The following is a 19,073-nucleotide window of genomic DNA, read 5'->3' as shown; positions in this document are numbered from 1 at the left end:
CAAAAAATAAATGAGTAATACTCACTGATATGGAAAGATATAATAAATGAAAAAAGGAAGCTACCAAATAGTATGCTCTTATTTAAAATAAAATAAAACATGCACACACTCTCCACATGCATAGAAGAAAGTATAGAAAGAAACACATCACAAGGTGAATTGTAGTTACCTCAGTGAAATCAAGGGTGCCTTTGCTTCCTTCTACTTTTCTGTACTGTCTGATCTTTTTTTAAAAAATCACAAATACGTATGTTCATACTTGGAAAAAACCAACAAAACTATTTCCAAGGTAGAAAAAGAAAAGACTATGATGCTGGTTTTGAAAAGGCATCCCAACAGGAGTGTCCCATAGTGTGTGGAGCTGCGACAGCTTCACTTGGACATGAACAAATTCACCCAAGGGCAGGCAGTACATGGAGCGATCTGCTGCCAGAAGTCTGTTTTTTACATCTCGGAAGTCCTTAACCATCTTTTAAAGGCTGGGCTAATGCACCATCCCAGCTTGCTGGCTGCCCTGTTCAAATTCCATTCATGCTGAGCAGTCAGAATAATAGCTGAGAATAATAGCTGTTATTACATAGCAGGTACTCTGTAAAAGCACAGGATCTAAGCACTTTCCATATACGATTCTCATGTAATCCTCTCAGGTAGGCTTTATTGGCTTCATCTTAACAATGATGAAAATGAGGCAAGGAAGAGGTTAACTAACCTGCCCCAGGTCTTATGGATATTAGGAGGCAGAGCTGGGGTTTGAATCCAGGAAGTCTCGCTCCCAGCACCCATACCCTTAACCCCTGTACTATACCCTCACAAGGATGCACTGGTCAAATATGAGAGCCCTTCGATGACAAGCAACTGCATGTGAGTATCACCAGACCTGCCTAAAGCATTAACCTAAACCCACAGGGCAGGAGAGGAGGTGCTGGCATCATCATCACAGCAGCCAGCATTGACGGGGTGGCTACTGTGCCAGGCACCATGCTGAGTGGTAGATGTACTACCTCGTTTAATCCTCAACAGATGAGGGAACTGAGGTTCAGAGAAGTGATGTAACTTGCTCAAGGTCACACAGCATATAAGTAGCAGAGCTGGGGTTCGAACCTAGGTAGTTTGGCTCCAACAGAACCTGTGCTATTTAACTTCCCTGGCCTCTAGCTGGGGAGGGTGTAGGGTGCTGGTACAGGAAGTAGGGGCTGAGCCACACCTCGTCCACGGGACTTGGCTCCCGGCTTCACGATCCAGATGTTGCGATCTCCTTCCATGTCCATCTGGGGCACCACTGCCCGCAGCTGCTGCAGGATGTCCTCACAGCGCTGGACCTGAGTGTCGAGGTACCTGAGTTCTGCCCCCTCGCTGTGGGGAGATGATGGGACTTGGGCAGGGCTGGGCCTGGGGGCATCCTGGTGAACAAGGCAAGGGGAGACAAAAGCCCCCTGGCCATGGTCCAACCAGCTTTGGTCACGCCCTTCCCCTAGAGATCCAGATAGGTCTCTCCCAAACCTCCAGCCCCACGCTCAGGGTGTCCCCCAAATCCACCCTGCCCAGGGCATCACCCAGACTGCTGGAATGGGAGAGGATGGGGACATTCTACCTGCTGCACCCCCCTCACTCCAACACTCCACCTTCTGCCACCTCCCTTTCTATTACATTAAAACTGCCTTTGATAGAATTTAATCATACCAGCATCAAATGATGAGGCACCACTATGTGCCAGGCACTGTGCCAAGGGCTTTACCTATATTATCACTAATCCATCTCCAGGGAAATGTTACTGGTCCCATTTTAGAGAAGTATAAACTAAAGGTTGGAGAGTTAAGGGATTTGCCCAAGGCCACACACTGAGTTAAGTGGCAGGATGCAAACTCCACTCTTCCTGATTCTTCCATCCACAGGTGCTTTTGGGGGTTCATTCCCCTCCTAATCAGAACCTAATACTGGTTGATAGGTGGGCCCCTTCCTAGTCTAATTCTTTTCTAGCACATCTGTATCACACATCTCCTTGATTTATTTCTCTTCCCATCACTTACCACCTGACACCCAGACTGATTTGGTTATTGCCTGTCTCCGCTCACTGGAACGTAAGCTTTATGAGAGCAGGAACATTTTTTGTAGTTGTTATTCTCTGTTGTAGTCCCAACCCCAAGCAGTACCCGGCACTTATTAGGCGCTCCCTGAAAGTCTGTTAACGGAATGACTGGTTGGATAAGTAAGTCCTCTGGCAGGAGCTGGCCTCAGCAACTGGGCTGTACTGACAAGGGTTCATGGACAAAGAGGGACCTGTTCCCTACAGGACACAAAATGTCCTCAGCTAAACCAAGTCACAAAATACCCCAGATGGTAGCCTCATCCAAACTCTCCCATTTGTTTTCTTCTGAATGAATACAAAGGAAGCCTCCACTAGACGGTAACATCTCTTTAACATCTTAGCCTCTTGAATGTCTCCAGCCACGGAGGACTTATCTGTTGCTAAAGCAGGAACAGCAGCAGCAGCTGGGCAGTGCCAGGAACGGGGACAGTCAGATGGAGGGAGCTTGGCAAGGCCTCTTATTCACACGTAAGTCCTGACTCTTCTATTTCCACAAGGTTTGCTGGAAACTTTTCTGTGGTCATGGCATAAAGAATCTGCTGAGCAAATCTGTGATTTGGCCCAGGAAAGTGTCACATGGTGGTGGCAGGGGCACGTGCAACTTGAAAAAGTATATTCAACATGACAATATGATTTTATATTTAACAACAAAAAAAAGTGTTTCTGTGGAAAGTGAACCTTGATAAAAGCCTGGTTGGTGGGGGGAGCAGGGGGAAAAAAAAAAAGCCTGGCTGGTGCGTCATGGATTTATTTTTTTAAAAAGTTGAGAAGCAGCAGTAAATACTGAATAGATTAATAAAAGCTAATGATCTGTATTGAACAATTCAAGGCAATGTTATATGATGTAATATTTTATGTAATCCTGACTTTTGAGAGGTTCCTCCAGCCCCCAACTTACCCCACATCGAGAAATGCAGAGGAGTGACATTCTTTCCACCTACTGTTCTAACTCAGTCCTAATAATACTTAATTTAAGAAGGGTGGCTTCATGTTTTCTGGCAGGTGAGGGGAAAGTATGGGGTCACCTAATTTTTGTTTCCTGATGTTTAAAAAAAGATACAAATGAATTATTCATCAATGATGTGGGTTTGCTTGGTAAGTCATTCGTCCAAAGTTCATTTATTAGTTCTTCAGTCTCCCCATCAATCATTAAATCTGTCTGTTCCTTTCTATTCTAACATCATGCCAGCTGAGGCCCTTGGTACTCCCTCCAGCTTACTGCTGTGTGCCCCTGAGGGCAGGGACTTCGTTTCATTTCTGGAGCCTGGCACAACTCCTGGCACATAGGAGGAGCTTGGTAAATGCTGAGTGTGCGCCTGCCTTCAGGGCCCTCCTCCGTTCAGTCTCTCCCACACACTCTGTTGAACGGAGTCTCCCTACAACAGCTCCAGGTCCATCTCAATACTCCTTTGCTCTGCTCAAGAACCTTTCCCTGGAGTGTGTTCTGCAAACGCAACCGCTCAGGATGCTTGGGGCAGGGGGCTGGGGTCACGTTAAGTACAGGATATACTGCACACTCTATCTCTCTTGGAGGTTTATACCACCAGTAGGTTCTGAAAAGTCCTGCATCAAGGAAACCTATTTTAGCTAACTTTGTTTAACCCAATGTTTTCCAAATGTGATGGACCACAAAAGCCCTTTTTTCATAAACTCTATTTACAGCCTGTAGTACTAGCATCCTGTGTAATACACTTTGGGAAACGTTGGCCTGCAGCATAAAATCTAAATGACTTAATAGAGTCTTACTTTGTGAGTGAATTCTATGAGTCAGTGCTGAGAACATCATACAAATTATCCTGTCTAATCCTACCTTTCAGGCAGACATTATTTTTAAACCAATTTTACATTTGAGAAAAGCAAAGCTCAGAAAGATTAGTGATGTTCCCAAGGTCACAGAGCTTGGAAGCGGCAAAGGCAGACTCAGGTCTATCTGACAGCACAGCCATGATCTTAGTCACGATGCTATGTCAAGATCTGGGAAGAGTGGTTTGGATCCTATTATGAAGGCAGTGGGAGCTCTTGAGGGTTCTGAAGAAGGAGAACAGGAGGGTGAACGAAACGGGGAGGCTTGGAGAGAGATGGGGGCAGCACTCGACAGAGACGGTCTGTCCCTGAGCATCAGCTCAGAACATGGAAGCTGCCCGAGAGCAAGGGGCACCTGCCATGCCCCGTGGCCAGGGCTGCAGAGGTACTCACTGGACCACTTGATAGTAGCGCTGGAGGAAGAGGGACCAGCCCTCAGGGCTCAGGTAGAGCGGAGCCTCCATGTCCTTGTCAACGTCCACGTGGGCCAGGTTGTTAAGGTGCTCCTCGCAGGCGCACAGAGCCTCCTCCACAAACTCTGGCGACACCGTCACTGGCTTTTTCTCCTGTTTCTTGGGCTGCTTGTCTCCTGTAGAGACAGGAGGGGGCTGTCACTATCCCATATGCCATGGCCCCCATTGCCCCAAGGCCTGTCACTTACCTGCGACTTCACCCTAAATACACCTGAGGCCCAGCACACACCTGCATCCCCTACTGCCCTGGGACCTATCACTCACCTGGGGCTTTTGTTCTAAATCCACCTGCGGCCCCAGTGCTCACCCTTGGCCCCCAATATCCCAGGACCTATCACTCATTTGAGGCTCCACCCTAAATGTCCCCGAAGCATCTCAGCACCTATAACCCCAGCACACACCTGCAGCCTCTCTGTGCTTGGGAGTTCTGACACACCTGAGGCCCTTGTGCCCCTGCTCCTGCCACATGACAGTCTTCTTTGCACCTGACACACCCAAGAGACAGCAATTGGGCAGTCGGCCTCTGGAAGAGCCAGGGATTTTCCTCCTCCCAGTAGAGCTGCCCCTCACTTCTTCGAATCCCTGGCTGATGAGACCCTGGGTTACAGGATGGAGGCTGTGAGGTAGAAGCTAAGTCCAGAGAGGGAAAAGGCAAGCAATGGGTTGAGCCAGCAGGCAGTGAGGGACTCTCTGTGTCCCTTCACAAGGCACAAGAAGTCCTCAGACCACATGAAACTACACGGTTTCACAGCTTCCTCTCCTCACAGACCTGAGCTCCCCACAGGGTAGGGATGGACCACATCCTCTTAGTCTGTCCTCGCTAGAGAGCTTGGCCACATGCCAGACCCATGGGAGGGCTGAATGAGGCAGTGGGTCAATTAACAAATGTATAGGAAGACACTTGGGTAGGTGGTTGGGACAGAAAAATGATGAGTGGATGGGCTGGAGGACAGATAGGTGGTGGATGGCTGGATGGAAAAGAGGTAAATGGATGGGGAGACAAGGACAGGTAGGTAGATGGGTAGGAAGGTGGAGTGGCTAGATGGATAGGGAGTGAGGAGCTGAGAGAAGCAGGTGAATGAACAGAACGACAGTGGGGGGGAAGATGAATGGATGGATGAATGGGTAGGTGCATGTGAGTTGGGTGGGTGGGTAGGCAGGCAGATGGATGGACAAATGGTGGACAGATGGGTGGGTAAATGTACGGATGGGTTGGTAGGAAGGGGTGGTGGATGGGCAGATGGATGAGAAAAATACAAAGACAGATGCGCGGATGAACAGGTGGATGGATGTGTGGCTGGCTGGGAGGATAAACAACTGGGGGGGTGGAGGTAACCACAGTACTTACCTGGAGCCTCTTCCTCTTCTGCTTGGATAGAGTATGACTTCCATTCTGACTTTACCACCAGCTTGAGAACGTTGCGGGCAGCTGTCAGCCAGAAGTCCTCTGCTCCCGGGGCAGGGGATACCCTGCTCAGCCTCTAGGCTCCAGGCCTGTTCTGGTTCCGGAACCTGATCATGACCTGCCCCATTTTGGATCCGGAACCTGACTACTGTTTCTGACTCTAGAACCCGGATTAGAACCTGGCTTCTGTTTCAACTGTAGAAACAGACCCAGAACCTCACCTGACTTGGCTCATATTCTACCTTCAGAATCATGCCTGGATCTGCTGTCTGATTTCTCTCTTCTGTTCCTGATCCACTTTTTTTTTTTTTTTTTTTTGGTGATTTTTTTTTTAATTTTATTTTTTAATTGATGTATAGTTGATTTACAATGTCCTGATCCACTTTTGATACTTATCTAGCCTGAGAACCAGACCTTGGCCCAAAATCTATATCAGATTTGGAGACTAATTTAAACCTAGCATCTAATCTGGATCCAAATTCTGACCTGAATTTAGAGCATGTGCTGGAGTTGGAGCCTATTCTGCCTGAGAATCCCAAAGTCTAGAGCCTTTTCTAGTCTAGTCTAGTTTTCTAGTCAAAGTCTAGAATCCCAGTCTAGCCAGTGGAATCTGACACAAGGTTGGAACTTATTCTGGATTCCAAACTCAACCAAACGACCAACTTTTAGAACCTGCTCTAGAAAATAAGATAAGCTACATCAGCTCTTCTGGAGGTCTGGGTTGACCAAGGTAGGAGGCTCATTAAGGGAGGCACATTAGGGAAAGATAAGGATTGGGGATGGAGAAGGAAATCTGCTGGGGTAGATGAGGGCATGAGGAGAGAGGCCCTTTGCTCTCCAAAACCAGCCAGGGCTTTAGCTCTCATCCTTCGGCTTGAGGGTCCAGGCATGGGGCTGGCATCTCCTTACCTATGAAGGCCTTTTTGTCATCCTCAGCCCCCAGGCGGTAGCAGCGCGGGAAGAAGGAGTCGGCATCGGCCTCGTCAAACCACGGCAAATTCCGGAGATTGAGACATAGACCCACCTATGGAGTTAGCCGCTGAGGGGGCAGGGTGGTACTGGCCCAGAGGGCCTCCAAGGGCCCCCACACTTGGCACACACCCAGACAGCTCAAGGGGACCCTGCTTGGACGTGCTCAGAGCCTCTGCCCCACTTGCTAGGCTTGATCCGCTCATGTCCACCTCCCCGTGTTGCCCATGTGGTTCCTCCGCCGAGTATGCCCCACATCCTTCCTATCCACTCTTTCACACCCTTAAATACCTGCCTTCTCTAGGAATCCTCCCGGTCCACACTAATAATATACTAGCAGGTCTCAGTTATAAAGCCTATCATTCTTGCCATAACCCTAGAAGATAGGTCTTACTGGTATTCTCATTTAAAGATGAGGAACCTGGGCTTCGCTGGTGGCGCAGTGGTTAAGAATCCGCCTACCAATGCAGGGGACACGGGTTCAATCCCTGGTCCGGGAAGATCCCACATGCCGTGGAGCAACTAGGCCCATGCGCCACGACTACTAAGCCTGCGTTCTAGAGCCCGCGAGCCACAACTACTGAAGCCCACACGCCTAGAGCCTGTGCTCCGCAATGAGAGAAGCCACCACAATGAGAAGCCCGCACACCGCAACAAAGAGTAGGCCCCGCACTAATATACAGACAACGATCTTTTAGAGCAGAAGTCAGCAGAGGTCCTCCCCACCCCCAGGGTGAGAAAATTAAAAGTTGTGTCAAGATTCCTACCTAAGATTAACCAAGATGGCGGAGTAGAAGGACGTGCTGTCACTCCCTCTTGCGAGAGCACCAGAATCACAACTGACTGCTGGACCATCATTGACAGGAAGACCCTGGACTTCACCAAGGAGGATACCCCACGTCCAAGGACAGAGGAGAAGCCACAGTGAGACGGTAGGAGGGGCGCAAGCAGAGTAAAATCAAACCCCGTAACTGCTGGGTGGGTGACTCACAGACTGGCGAACACTTATACCACAGAAGTCCACCCACTGGAGTAAAGGTTCTGAGCCCCACGTCAGGCTTCCCAACCTGGGGGTCAGGCAACGGGAGGAGGAATTCCTAGAGAATCAGACTTTGAAGCCTAGTGGGAATTGGATTGCAGGACTTTGATGGGACTGGGGGAAACAGAGACCCCACTCTTGGAGGGCACACACAAAGTAATGTGTGCATCAGGACCCAGGGGAAGGAGCAGTGAGCCTGGGGGAGACTGAACCAGACCTACCTGCTGGTGTTGGGGGGTCTCCTGCAGAGGCGAGTGGTGGCTCTGTTTCACCGTGGGGATAAGGACACTGGCAGCAGAGGTTCTGGGAAGTTCTCCTTGGCGTGAGCCGTCCCAGAGTCTGCCATTAACCCCACCAAAGAGCACGGGTAGGCTCCAGTGTTGGGTTGCCTCAGGCAAAACAGCCAACAGGGAGGGAACCCAGCCCCACCCATCAACAGTCAAGTGGATTAAGGTTTTACTGAGCTCTGACCGCCACAGCAACAGGGAGGGAACCCAGCCCCACCCATCAACAGTCAAGTGGATTAAAGTTTTACTGAGCTCTGACCGCCACAGCAACAGTCAGCTCTACCCACCACCAGAGCCTCCCATCAAGCCTCTTAGATAGCCTCAACCACCAGAGGGCAGACAACAGAAGCAAGAAAAACTATAATCCTGCAGCCTGTGGACCAAAAACCACAGTTACAGAAAGATAGAGAAGATGAAAAGGCAGAGGGCTATGTACCAGATGAAGGAACAAGATAAAACCCCAGAAAAACAACTAAATGAAGTGGAGATAGGCAACCTTCCAGAAAAAGAATTCAGAATAATGATAGTGAAGATGATCCAGGACCTTGGAATAAGAATGGAGGCAAAGATTGAGAAGATGCAAGAAATGATTAACAAAGACCTAGAAGAATTAAAGAACAAACAAACAGAGATGACCAATACAATAACTGAAATGAAAACTACACTAGAAGGAATCAATAGCAGAATAACTGAGGCAGAAGAACGGATAAGTGACCTGGAAGACAGAATGATGGAATTCACTGCTGCGGAACAGACTAAAGAAAAAAGAATGAAAAGAAATGAAGACAGCCTAAGAGACCTCTGGGACAACATTAAACGCAACAACATTCGCATTATAGGGGTCCCAGAAGGAGAAGAGAGAGAGAAAGGACCAGAGAAAATATTTGAAGAGATTATAGTCGAAAACTTCCCTAACATGGGAAAGGAAATAGCCACCCAAGTCCAGGAAGCGCAGAGAGTCCCATACAGGATAAACCCAAGGAGAAACACGCCGAGACACATAGTAATCAAAGTGGCAAAAATTAAAGACAAAGAAAAATTATTGAAAGCAGCAAGGGAAAAACGACAAATAACATACAAGGGAACTCCCATAAGGTTAACAGCTGATTTCTCAGCAGAAACTCTGCAAGCCAGAAGGGAGTGGCATGATATACTTAAAGTGATGAAAGGGAAGAACCTACAACCAAGATTACTCTACCCGGCAAGGATCTCATTTAGATTTGATGGAGACATCAAAAGCTTTACAGACAAGCAAAAGCTAAGAGAATTCAGCACCACCAAACCAGCTCTACAACAAATGCTAAAGGAACTTCTCTAAGTGGGAAACACAAGAGAAGAAAAGGACCTACAAAAACAAACCCAAAACAATTAAGAAAATGGTCATAGGAACATACATATCGATAATTACCTTAAACGTGAATGGATTAAATGCCCCAACCAAAAGACATAGACTGGCTGAATGGATACAAAAACAAGACCCATATATATGCTGTCTACAAGAGACCCACTTTAGACCTAGGGACACATACAGACTGAAAGTGATGGGATGGAAAAAGATATTCCATGCAAATGGAAATCAAAAGAAAGCTGGAGTAGCTATACTCATATCAGATAAAATAGACTTTAAATTAAAAAATGTTACAAGAGACAAGGAAGGACACTACATAATGATCCAGGGATCAATCCAAGAAGAAGATATAACAATTATAAATATATATGCACCCAACATAGGAGCACCTCAATACATAAGGCAACTGCTAACAGCTATAAAAGAGGAAATCGACAGTAACACAATAATAGTGGGGGACTTTAACACCTCACTTACACCAATGGACAGATCATCCAAAATGAAAATAAATAAGGAAACAGAAGCTTTAAATGACACAATAGACCAGATAGATTTAATTGATATATATCGGACATTCCATCCAAAAACAGCAGATTACACATTCTTCTCAAGTGCGCACGGAACATTCTCCAAGATAGATCACATCTTGGGTCACAAATCAAGCCTCAGTAAATTTAAGAAAATTGAAATCATATCAAGCATCTTTTCTGACCACAACGCTATGAGATTAGAAATGAATTACAGGGAAAAAAACGTAAAAAGGACAAACACATGGAGGCTAAACAATACGTTACTAAATAACCAAGAGATCACTGAAGAAATCAAAGAGGAAATCAAAAAATACCTAGAGACAAATGACAATGAAAACACGACGACCCAAAACCTATGGGATGCAGCAAAAGCAGTTCTAAGAGGGAAGTTTATAGCTATACAAGCCTACCTAAAGAAACAAGAAAAAGCTCAAGTAAACAATCTAACCTTACACTTAAAGAAACTAGAGAAAGAAGAACAAACAAAACCCAAAGTTAGCAGAAGGAAAGAAATCATAAAGATCAGAGCAGAAATAAATGAAATAGAAACAAAGAAAACAATAGCAAAGATCAATAAAACTAAAAGTTGGTTCTTTGAGAAGATAAACAAAATTGATAAGCCATTAGCCAGACTCATCAAGAAAAAGAGGGAGAGGACTCAAATCAATAAAATCAGAAATGAAAAAGGAGAAGTTACAACAGACACTGCAGAAATACAAAGCATCCTAAGAGACTACTACAAGCAACTTTATGCCAATAAAATGGACAACCTGGAAGAAATGGACAAATTCTTAGAAAGGTATAACCTTCCAAGACTGAACCAGGAAGAAATAGAAAATATGAACAGACCAATCACAAGTAATGAAATTGAAACTGTGATTAAAAATCTTCCAACAAACAAAAGTCCAGGACCAGATGGCTTCACAGGTGAATTCTATCAAACATTTAGAGAAGAGCTAACACCCATCCTTCTCAAACTCTTCCAAAAAATTGCAGAGGAAGGAACACTCCCAAACTCATTCTATGAGGCCACCATCACCCTGATACCAAAACCAGACAAAGACACTACAAAAAAAGAAAATTACAGACCAATATCACTGATGAATATAGATGCAAAAATCCTCAACAAAATACTAGCAAACAGAATCCAACAACACATTAAAAGGATCATACACCACGATCAAGTGGGATTTATCCCAGGGATGCAAGGATTCTTCAATATACGCAAATCAATCAATGTGATACACCATATTAACAAATTGAAGAATAAAAACCATATGATCATCTCAATAGATGCAGAAAAAGCTTTTGACAAAATTCAACACCCATTTCTGATAAAAACTCTCCAGAAAGTGGGCATAGAGGGAACCTACCTCAACATAATAAAGGCCATATATGACAAACCCACAGCAAACATCATTCTCAATGGTGAAAAACTGAAAGCATTTCCTCTAAGATCAGGAACGAGACAAGGATGTCCACTCTCACCACTATTATTCAACATAGTTTTGGAAGTCCTAGCCACGGCAATCAGAGAAGAAAAAGAAATAAAAGGAATACAAATTGGAAAAGAAGAAGTAAAACTGTCACTGTTTGCGGATGACATGATACTATACATAGAGAATCCTAAAACTGCCACCAGAAAACTGCTAGAGCTAATTAATGAATATGGTAAAGTTGCAGGATACAAAATTAATGCACAGAAATCTCTTGCATTCCTATACACTAAGAATGAAAAATCTGAAAGAGAAATTATGGAAACACTCCCATTTACCATTGCAACAAAAAGAATAAAATACCTAGGAATAAACCTACCTAGGGAGACAAAAGACCTGTATGCAGAAAACTATAAGACACTGATGAAAGAAATTAAAGATGATACCAACAGATGGAGAGATATACCATGTTCTTGGATTGGAAGAATCAACATTGTGAAAATGAGTATACTACCCAAAGCAATCTACAGATTCAATGCAATCCCTATCAAATTACCAAGGGCATTTTTTACGGAGCTAGAACAAATCATCTTAAAATTTGTATGGAGACACAAAAGACCCCGAATAGGCAAAACAGTCTTGAGGCAAAAAAATGGAGCTGGAGGAATCAGACTCCCTGACTTCAGACTATACTACAAAGCTACAGTAATCAAGACAATATGGTACTGGCACAAAAACAGAAACATAGATCAATGGAACAAGATAGAAAGCCCAGAGATTAACCCACGCACCTATGGTCAACTAATCTATGACAAAGGAGGCAAAGATATACAATGGAGAAAAGACAGTCTCTTCAATAAGTGGTGCTGGGAAAACTGGACAGCTACATGTAAAAGAATGAAATTAGAATACTCCCTAACACCATACACAAAAATAAACTCAAAATGGATTAGAGACCTAAATATAAGACTGGACACTATAAAACTCTTAGAGGAAAACATAGGAAGAACACTCTTTGACATAAATCACAGCAAGATCTTTTTTGATCCACCTCCTAGAGTAATGGAAATAAAAACAAAAATAAACAAGTGGGACCTAATGAAACTTCAAAGCTTTTGCACAGCAAAGGAAACCATAAACAAGACGAAAAGACAACCCTCAGAATGGGAGAAAATATTTGCAAATGAATCAACGGACAAAGGATTAATCTCCAAAATATATAAACAGCTCATTCAGCTCAATATCAAAGAAACAAACACCCCAATCCAAAAATGGGCAGAAGACCTAAATAGACATTTCTCCAAAGAAGACATACAGATGGCCACGAAGCACATGAAAAGATGCTCAACATCACTAATTATTAGAGAAATGCAAATCAAAACTACAATGAGGTATCACCTCACTCCTGTTAGAATGGGCATCATCAGAAAATCTACAAACAACAAATGCTGGAGAGGGTGTGGTGAAAAGGGAACCCTCTTGCACTGTTGGTGGGAATGTAAATTGATACAACCACTATGGAGAACAATATGGAGGTTCCTTAAAAAACTAAAAATAGAATTACCATATGACCCAGCAATCCCACTACTGGGCATATACCCAGAGAAAACCGTAATTCAAAAAGACACATGCACCCGAATGTTCATTGCAGCACTATTTACAATAGCCAGGTCATGGAAGCAACCTAAATGCCCATCGACAGACGAATGGATAAAGAAGTTGTGGTACATATATACAATGGAATATTACTCAGCCATAAAAAGGAACGAAATTGAGTCATTTGTTGAGACGTGGATGGATCTAGAGACTGTCATACAGAGTGAAGTAAGTCAGAAAGAGAAAAACAAATATCGTATATTAATGCATGTATGCGGAACCTAGAAAAATGGTACAGATGAGCCAGTTTGCAGGGCAGAAGTTGAGACACAGATGGAGAGAATGGACATATGGACACCAAGGGGGGAAAACTGCGGTGGGGTGGGGATGGTGGTTTGCTGAATTGGGCGATTGGGATTGACATGTATACACTGATGTGTATAAAACTGATGCCTAATAAGAACCTGCAGTATAAAAAAACAAACAAAACAACTAATACTAAACTTTCATTGGGTTATTTGTATGGAAACATGTTAATATAAATGTTTCAGACATTACATGAAATTTCTAAAAATCTTATATTTGTATTTGTATGGAAATATGTATGGAAATATGTTAATATAAATGTTTCAGACATTACATGAAATTTCTAAAAATCATATTTGTATTTGTATGGAAATATGTATGGAAATATGTTAATATAAATGTTTCAGACATTACATGAAATTTCTAAAAATCTTATATTTGTACTTGTATGGAAATATGTATGGAAATATGTTAATATAAATGTTTCAGACATTACATGAAATTTCTAAAAATCTTAAAAAAAAAAAAAAAAAAAGAGTAGGCCCCGCTCGCCGCAACTAGAGAAAGCCCGCGTGCAGCAACGAAGACCCAACGCAGCCAAAAATAAATAAATTAAAAAAAAAAAAGGGCTTCCCTGGTGGCGCAGTGGTTGAGAGTCTGCCTGCCAATGCAGGGGACACGGGTTCGAGCCCTGGTCTGGGAAGATCCCACATGCCGCGGAGCAACTGGGCCCGTGAGTCACAATTACTGAGCCTGCGCGTCTGGAGCCTGTGCTCCGCAACAAGAGAGGCCGCGATAGCGAGAGACCCGCGCACCGCGATGAAGGGTGGCCCCCGCTTGCCGCAACTAGAGAAAGCCCTCGCACAGAAACGAAGACCCAACACAGCCAAAAATAAATAAATAAATAAATAAAAAAAAAAAAAAAAAAAAGATGAGGGACCTGAGGCTCAGAGAGGTGAAGTCACTTGTTAATAAACCCAGCTAAGATATAATGGATCCATCAGCCAGATATGCTCTGCTTGGAGAGAAGGGTCCTCCTGCTCACGATCACCGGACATGGTGTTTGTTCTGTCTCCAGATCCCATTTGGATCCTGGAGTCTATTTTAGGCACCATGTCTACATGTGCCAGACATGCTGCAGGCGTTGGATTTGAACCCAGGAGTGTCCGAATCCCACTGAGTCATATACCTCCCCATCTCCTGAGAACTCTTACTGACGAGGAGAACAGGGAGTAGGGGTTGCCGGCCCAAGGACGGGGGGTGGTTAGAAGCTGCCATGCCCGCGCCCTGGAGAGCCCACCTTTGTGGTAAAGGAGCCCGCCCGGGCATAGTGGTTTATCATTTGATCCTTGGAGAGGAAGCGACAGTCCAGCACGTCCCGCCGAGTGGTCCAGATGAAGTAGGGGATCTCGTTCCGAACCATGCGCGACTGTGGGGAGGGGAGGGGACAGGGGAGGCTAATGTGGGCAGCACAAGGCCCAAGGAGGCTTCTCCCCGCCCTGCTGAGCAAGGTGGGTGAATGGAAGGAGAGGATGCTACCAAGGGGGCCTCTAGCCCACACGCCATCTTTGTGTACGTTAAGGAAAGACATCTCTTCCTCCGGGGCACACACTGGGTGAGCAGAGAGCAGGTGGGCTCACAGCTCCTTTGGCCAGGTGCCCCTAGGCAGTGACTAAGCCCCACAACTGAACGCCGCACCTTGTTCTGGCTCTTGGCCATTAGTGACTTGCTCAATGGCATGACTGTGACTCCAAGCTGATGGGCACACAGCATGTGACAAAGGCTCTCTCGTGGGCTCCACCTCTCTCCGTCCTTCCTGCAACTCTGGGAGGTAGGATTATTGATAACCTCTAACACCATGTGCCAGGCCCTGTTCTAAGCTTGCCATGTCAACTCATTTAATCCTCACCACGACCCTATGAGGTAGGTGCTACCATTATCCCCATTTCACAGATGAGGGAACTGAGGCACAGGGACTTGTCCATGGGCTCACAAGGTTGGGCCATATGGAAGTGGCAGTCCTCAACCTCGCCTGACAGACCAAAACGGCAGTTTGGTCTAGTTCAGCTCAGTAAGTGGTGGTGCAAAGATTGAAAGCCAGGTGTCCCCATCTCAGCACACACACCCTCCACAACATCATATCAGCCTCTTTCAAAACGTTTTAAGCCCTTCCTGCTAGCCTTCCCTTGCTGGGGAAGGGGGAAGATGAACTATGGGGTTTTTATTTGGAAGGGGGAATTACCAGGCGTGGAGGTTGTGCCGGCTTCTGATAACAACCTAGCAAACAGTTCTGAACCCAGGCCAGCCTTGTCTGTGTCCCTTACCACTCCGCTGGCCTGCCTAGGCTTTAGAGAACCAATCAGTTTTTACCACAGATAGGGAAACTGAGGCCCAGAGAAGGAAAGGACTTGTCTGGGGTCACCCAGCTGGACTCTAGTGCTCTCCCTCAAACGAAGCAGACCCCTGTCCAGCCCCCTGGGCCCTCACCATCAGAGCATGTGTCCCATGCAGGTCATCAAATTCCAGTAAATCATCGAAGTCGAACAGCTGTGGTGGCCGGAATGCCTCATCCTCATCTTCGTCCTCTGTGGATGCAGAGCCCAGGCCTGGTAAGGCCCCTGTCCCCACCCCACAGGCCCATATCACAGCCTCAACCCTGGGACAGCGGGAACCAAAGGGATGGGACTCAGGAAGTCTGGGGAAAGGGAGGGATTGCTCACCATCCTCAGTGGTGTCACTGTCACCCATGACTGAGCTATCCAGATCCTTGTGTGGTGGTGGCAGCGTGGTACCCAAGTGATGGACCATCTTCTTCTCCACCCAGCCCCTCCGGCGCAAAAGGCACCGGATCACAGGGTAGCGGCCTTGGATCATGAAAATCTTCTTCTGCTGCAAGGTGACAGAAGAAAGCTTGTTCAGTTAAGTATAGCCTAAGTGCCAGCCACAGGGGATATAATGGTGAACCAGACAGCTATGGTCTCTGCCTTCAGGAAATTTTTATATTCCAGTAGAAGAGACAGGCTATAAATAAATAGAAAAATAATCTGCATAGTAATCATCATAAGAGTAACTATATTTATTTGCTAATATTTATTGAGCACCTACTATGTGTTAAACACTTATATACATTACTAACAATGATATGTATTTTTAGTAGATACTATTATCACCACTTAACTGGTTATGAAACAGAGACATAGAGAGATTGAGTAGCTTGGCCACACAGTGGTTAAGTGAAAGAGCAGGAATTTACATCCAGGCTGGCTAGCTCGAGAAACTGGATCTTAATGGGGACGTAGAGAAACACAGTCAGGGGAGGCTGAGAAGGAGCCAGGAATGTGCAGAGCCGGGCAAATTGCAGTTCAGGCAGAGGGAAAAGCATGTGCAAAGGTCTTGAGGCTGGAGAGGTTGGGAGGAACTGGAAGAAAGCCAGGGTGAATGGAGTGTGGAAAATGAGGGGGAGACCTCCTGAGAGGTAGGAATAGACTGTGGAAGGTCCTGCAGGCCTTGGAACGAACTTGAATTTTATATTAAGAGTAGCGTGAAGCAATAAAGCGAAGGGAGGGAGTGACATAGTTGGAGGCTGTAAGTGTGGCTTGCTGGCTTGCTGTCGTACGGAAAACAGATGGAGGAGACAAGGATGGAAGCAGGGAGACGAGTCAGAAGGCTGTTGTGCTTTCTGCAGGTTCTTACAGTGGAGATGGGAACAAGGCAATAGAGTTGAGATTCGTTTTGGAAATAGAGACTAGTTTTGCTGATGGGATTAGATGTGTGGGTGAGGGAACAGAAAGATCAGATTTCTGCTTTGAACAACTGGGAGATGGAGAAGTAGGGAGGAGAACAGGTTTGGGCAGGAAAATCAAGAGTATGGTTTGGAGCATGGGTCTGAAATGCTTTGATGTTCCCTGGGCGGAGATGTCAAGTGGCGGGTTGGATCTCTGGAGCGTGCAGTTAGAGGACTGGCCGGGCTGGAAAGGGCATGGAGCGGGCAAGGCACACTGACTGGACTCACGGCCAAGGAGACAGGTGTGGAGAGGGACCCAGGGAACCAGGAGTGTCCCAAGAAGTCTTCAAAGGCAACTGAAAAGTAGCTGCCAGGGAGGGAGAAAGGAGAACTAGGAGCGTGCAGACAGCCAAAAGGGAAGGTATGTGTGGGGGGTCGGTGCCTAAGGTGCCAAACCAAGGTCAGGACAGAAAAGGGACTGACTGCTGGGTCTGGCTCCTTGGAGGTCACCAGTGACCTTGACTAGAGTGGTTCCCGATGGGAGTGGGGAAGGGCAGGGAACCAGAGTGGTGGGAGCTGAGGAGTGAATCCCAGGTAAAGTAGACAATTCTGCCAAGAAGTCTGGCTGTGAACGGGGTATTGAAAAACGGGGAAGTATTGGAAGATGGGTGTGGGATCAAGGATTTTTTTCTTGTATGTTTTCTAAGGATGGGAGAAAATAGTGCAGGGAGGCAGGATGAGCCACTCTCCAGGCCCTTTCTAGACCCCCAAGCTCCCTCCGACCTTGATAGCTCTCTCCACGTGGATCTTGGCGTTTCTGAGCCGGCCCATGTGTTGAGACGCCTTGGAGAATCCTCGCCAAAGGACAAGAGAACCTGCAGAAAGATGCGCAGTGAGGCTGGGGTAGGCACCCCTCCTCTCTCTCCACTCTTCATCCGGATGCTCATCCTCTACAGCTCTTCTCCGTATCCCCACGTCCGCCCCCAGTCTTCTGGTCCTGGCCCCAACCGCCTCGGGCCAGGAGGGGCGGGCCGCAAGGGGCCTCACCGTCCTGCGGCGGGGCGTCCTCCTGGGCCGGGGTGGGCGAGGGCCCAGGGGGGCGGGGATCCGCGGCTCCCTGGGCGTGGCTGCCGTGGGCCGAGGACTCGAGGTCGCAGCCTAGGCGGCGCGCGGAGGTTGGGCTGCCGGCCCAGCGTTGGCCGCCTGCTGGAGCCTCCTCTGGAAGCCGGAACTCGGAGTGGCCCGCGCAGGGCCATGGGGCGGGGGGACTGGTGCGGGGCTCGGGCGGCAGCAGCTTTCGCGGCCAGCTGCACACGGGACCCTCGTCCTGGCGGTACCAGGCGGTGGAGCCACGGGGTGTAGCCCCCACTTCCCCCGCCCTCAGGAGCAGCGCCGCGCCGGGGCCGTGCCTGCGCCCCTCGCCGCGCGCGCGCGCGCGTTCCCAGGGCCCCAGAGCCCGCCTCCCCTCCGTGCGCAGCCGCGTCTCGCGGGAAGGCCCTTCGGTGCCCGAGCTGGGCCCTCCGTTCTGAAGCCCCGCTCTCTGTTTTTTGTCGCCTTAGAAACCATTCAACCGGCACAATCAGGCCTCGGATGGAGGGTTCGGCGGGACTACTTCCAGCAGGCCAAACTCCGAGCCTCACCTGCCCCAGACCCTTAATGAACAGGGCGCTGGAGTTGGAAGCGCAGAGCACTGGTCCGCCAGTTTCTAACAGAGTCCTGATTCTTTATCCAGCGCTTCCTGGGGCTTCAGTTATTCCGCAGCATTCATAGGGGACCACATGCTAGGTGGTGAGCTAGGTGCTGGGGACCGGAAGAACAACCTAGAGATGGTCCCTGATTTCACGGAGCTTACAGCCAAGTGAAGGGGAAACAAACAAAAAGCGAGCAACAAAGGAATAAAACAGGTGTAGGTATGATAAAGGCAATGAAAAAGCAATGAACTGAAACTAGGAAGGGGGCACACTTTATATAAGGTAATCAAGGATGTCCTCTCTGAAGAGGTGACATTTAAGCTGAAGCCTACAGAATGCAAAGGTGTTGAGGAGTTCGCCAGGGGAAGAATAGCATTCCA

General features: G+C 47.0%; 1 protein-coding gene across 1 annotated transcript in view; it reads right to left on the bottom strand.

The window, feature by feature from the left end:
* TTLL3 (tubulin tyrosine ligase like 3) overlaps positions 1-18,439 on the bottom strand; it is a 35,411-nt gene extending 16,972 nt beyond the window's left edge. Inside the window, 8 exon segments of the mRNA XM_059940363.1 lie at positions 1,205-1,353; positions 4,283-4,478; positions 5,711-5,809; positions 6,677-6,791; positions 15,766-15,863; positions 15,999-16,167; positions 17,786-17,877; positions 18,050-18,439. Coding sequence (XP_059796346.1) covers positions 1,205-1,353; positions 4,283-4,478; positions 5,711-5,809; positions 6,677-6,791; positions 15,766-15,863; positions 15,999-16,167; positions 17,786-17,833 — 874 coding nt within the window. The 5' untranslated portion in view covers positions 17,834-17,877; positions 18,050-18,439.
* Between the last annotated feature and the right edge of the window lie 634 nt (positions 18,440-19,073).

Source organism: Balaenoptera ricei, chromosome 11 (genome assembly GCF_028023285.1).
Source record: "Balaenoptera ricei isolate mBalRic1 chromosome 11, mBalRic1.hap2, whole genome shotgun sequence".
Classification (NCBI taxonomy): Eukaryota; Metazoa; Chordata; class Mammalia; order Artiodactyla; family Balaenopteridae; genus Balaenoptera; species Balaenoptera ricei.
The sequence above is the reverse complement of the archived record's forward strand: the minus strand, read 5'-3'. Positions and strand labels throughout refer to the sequence as shown.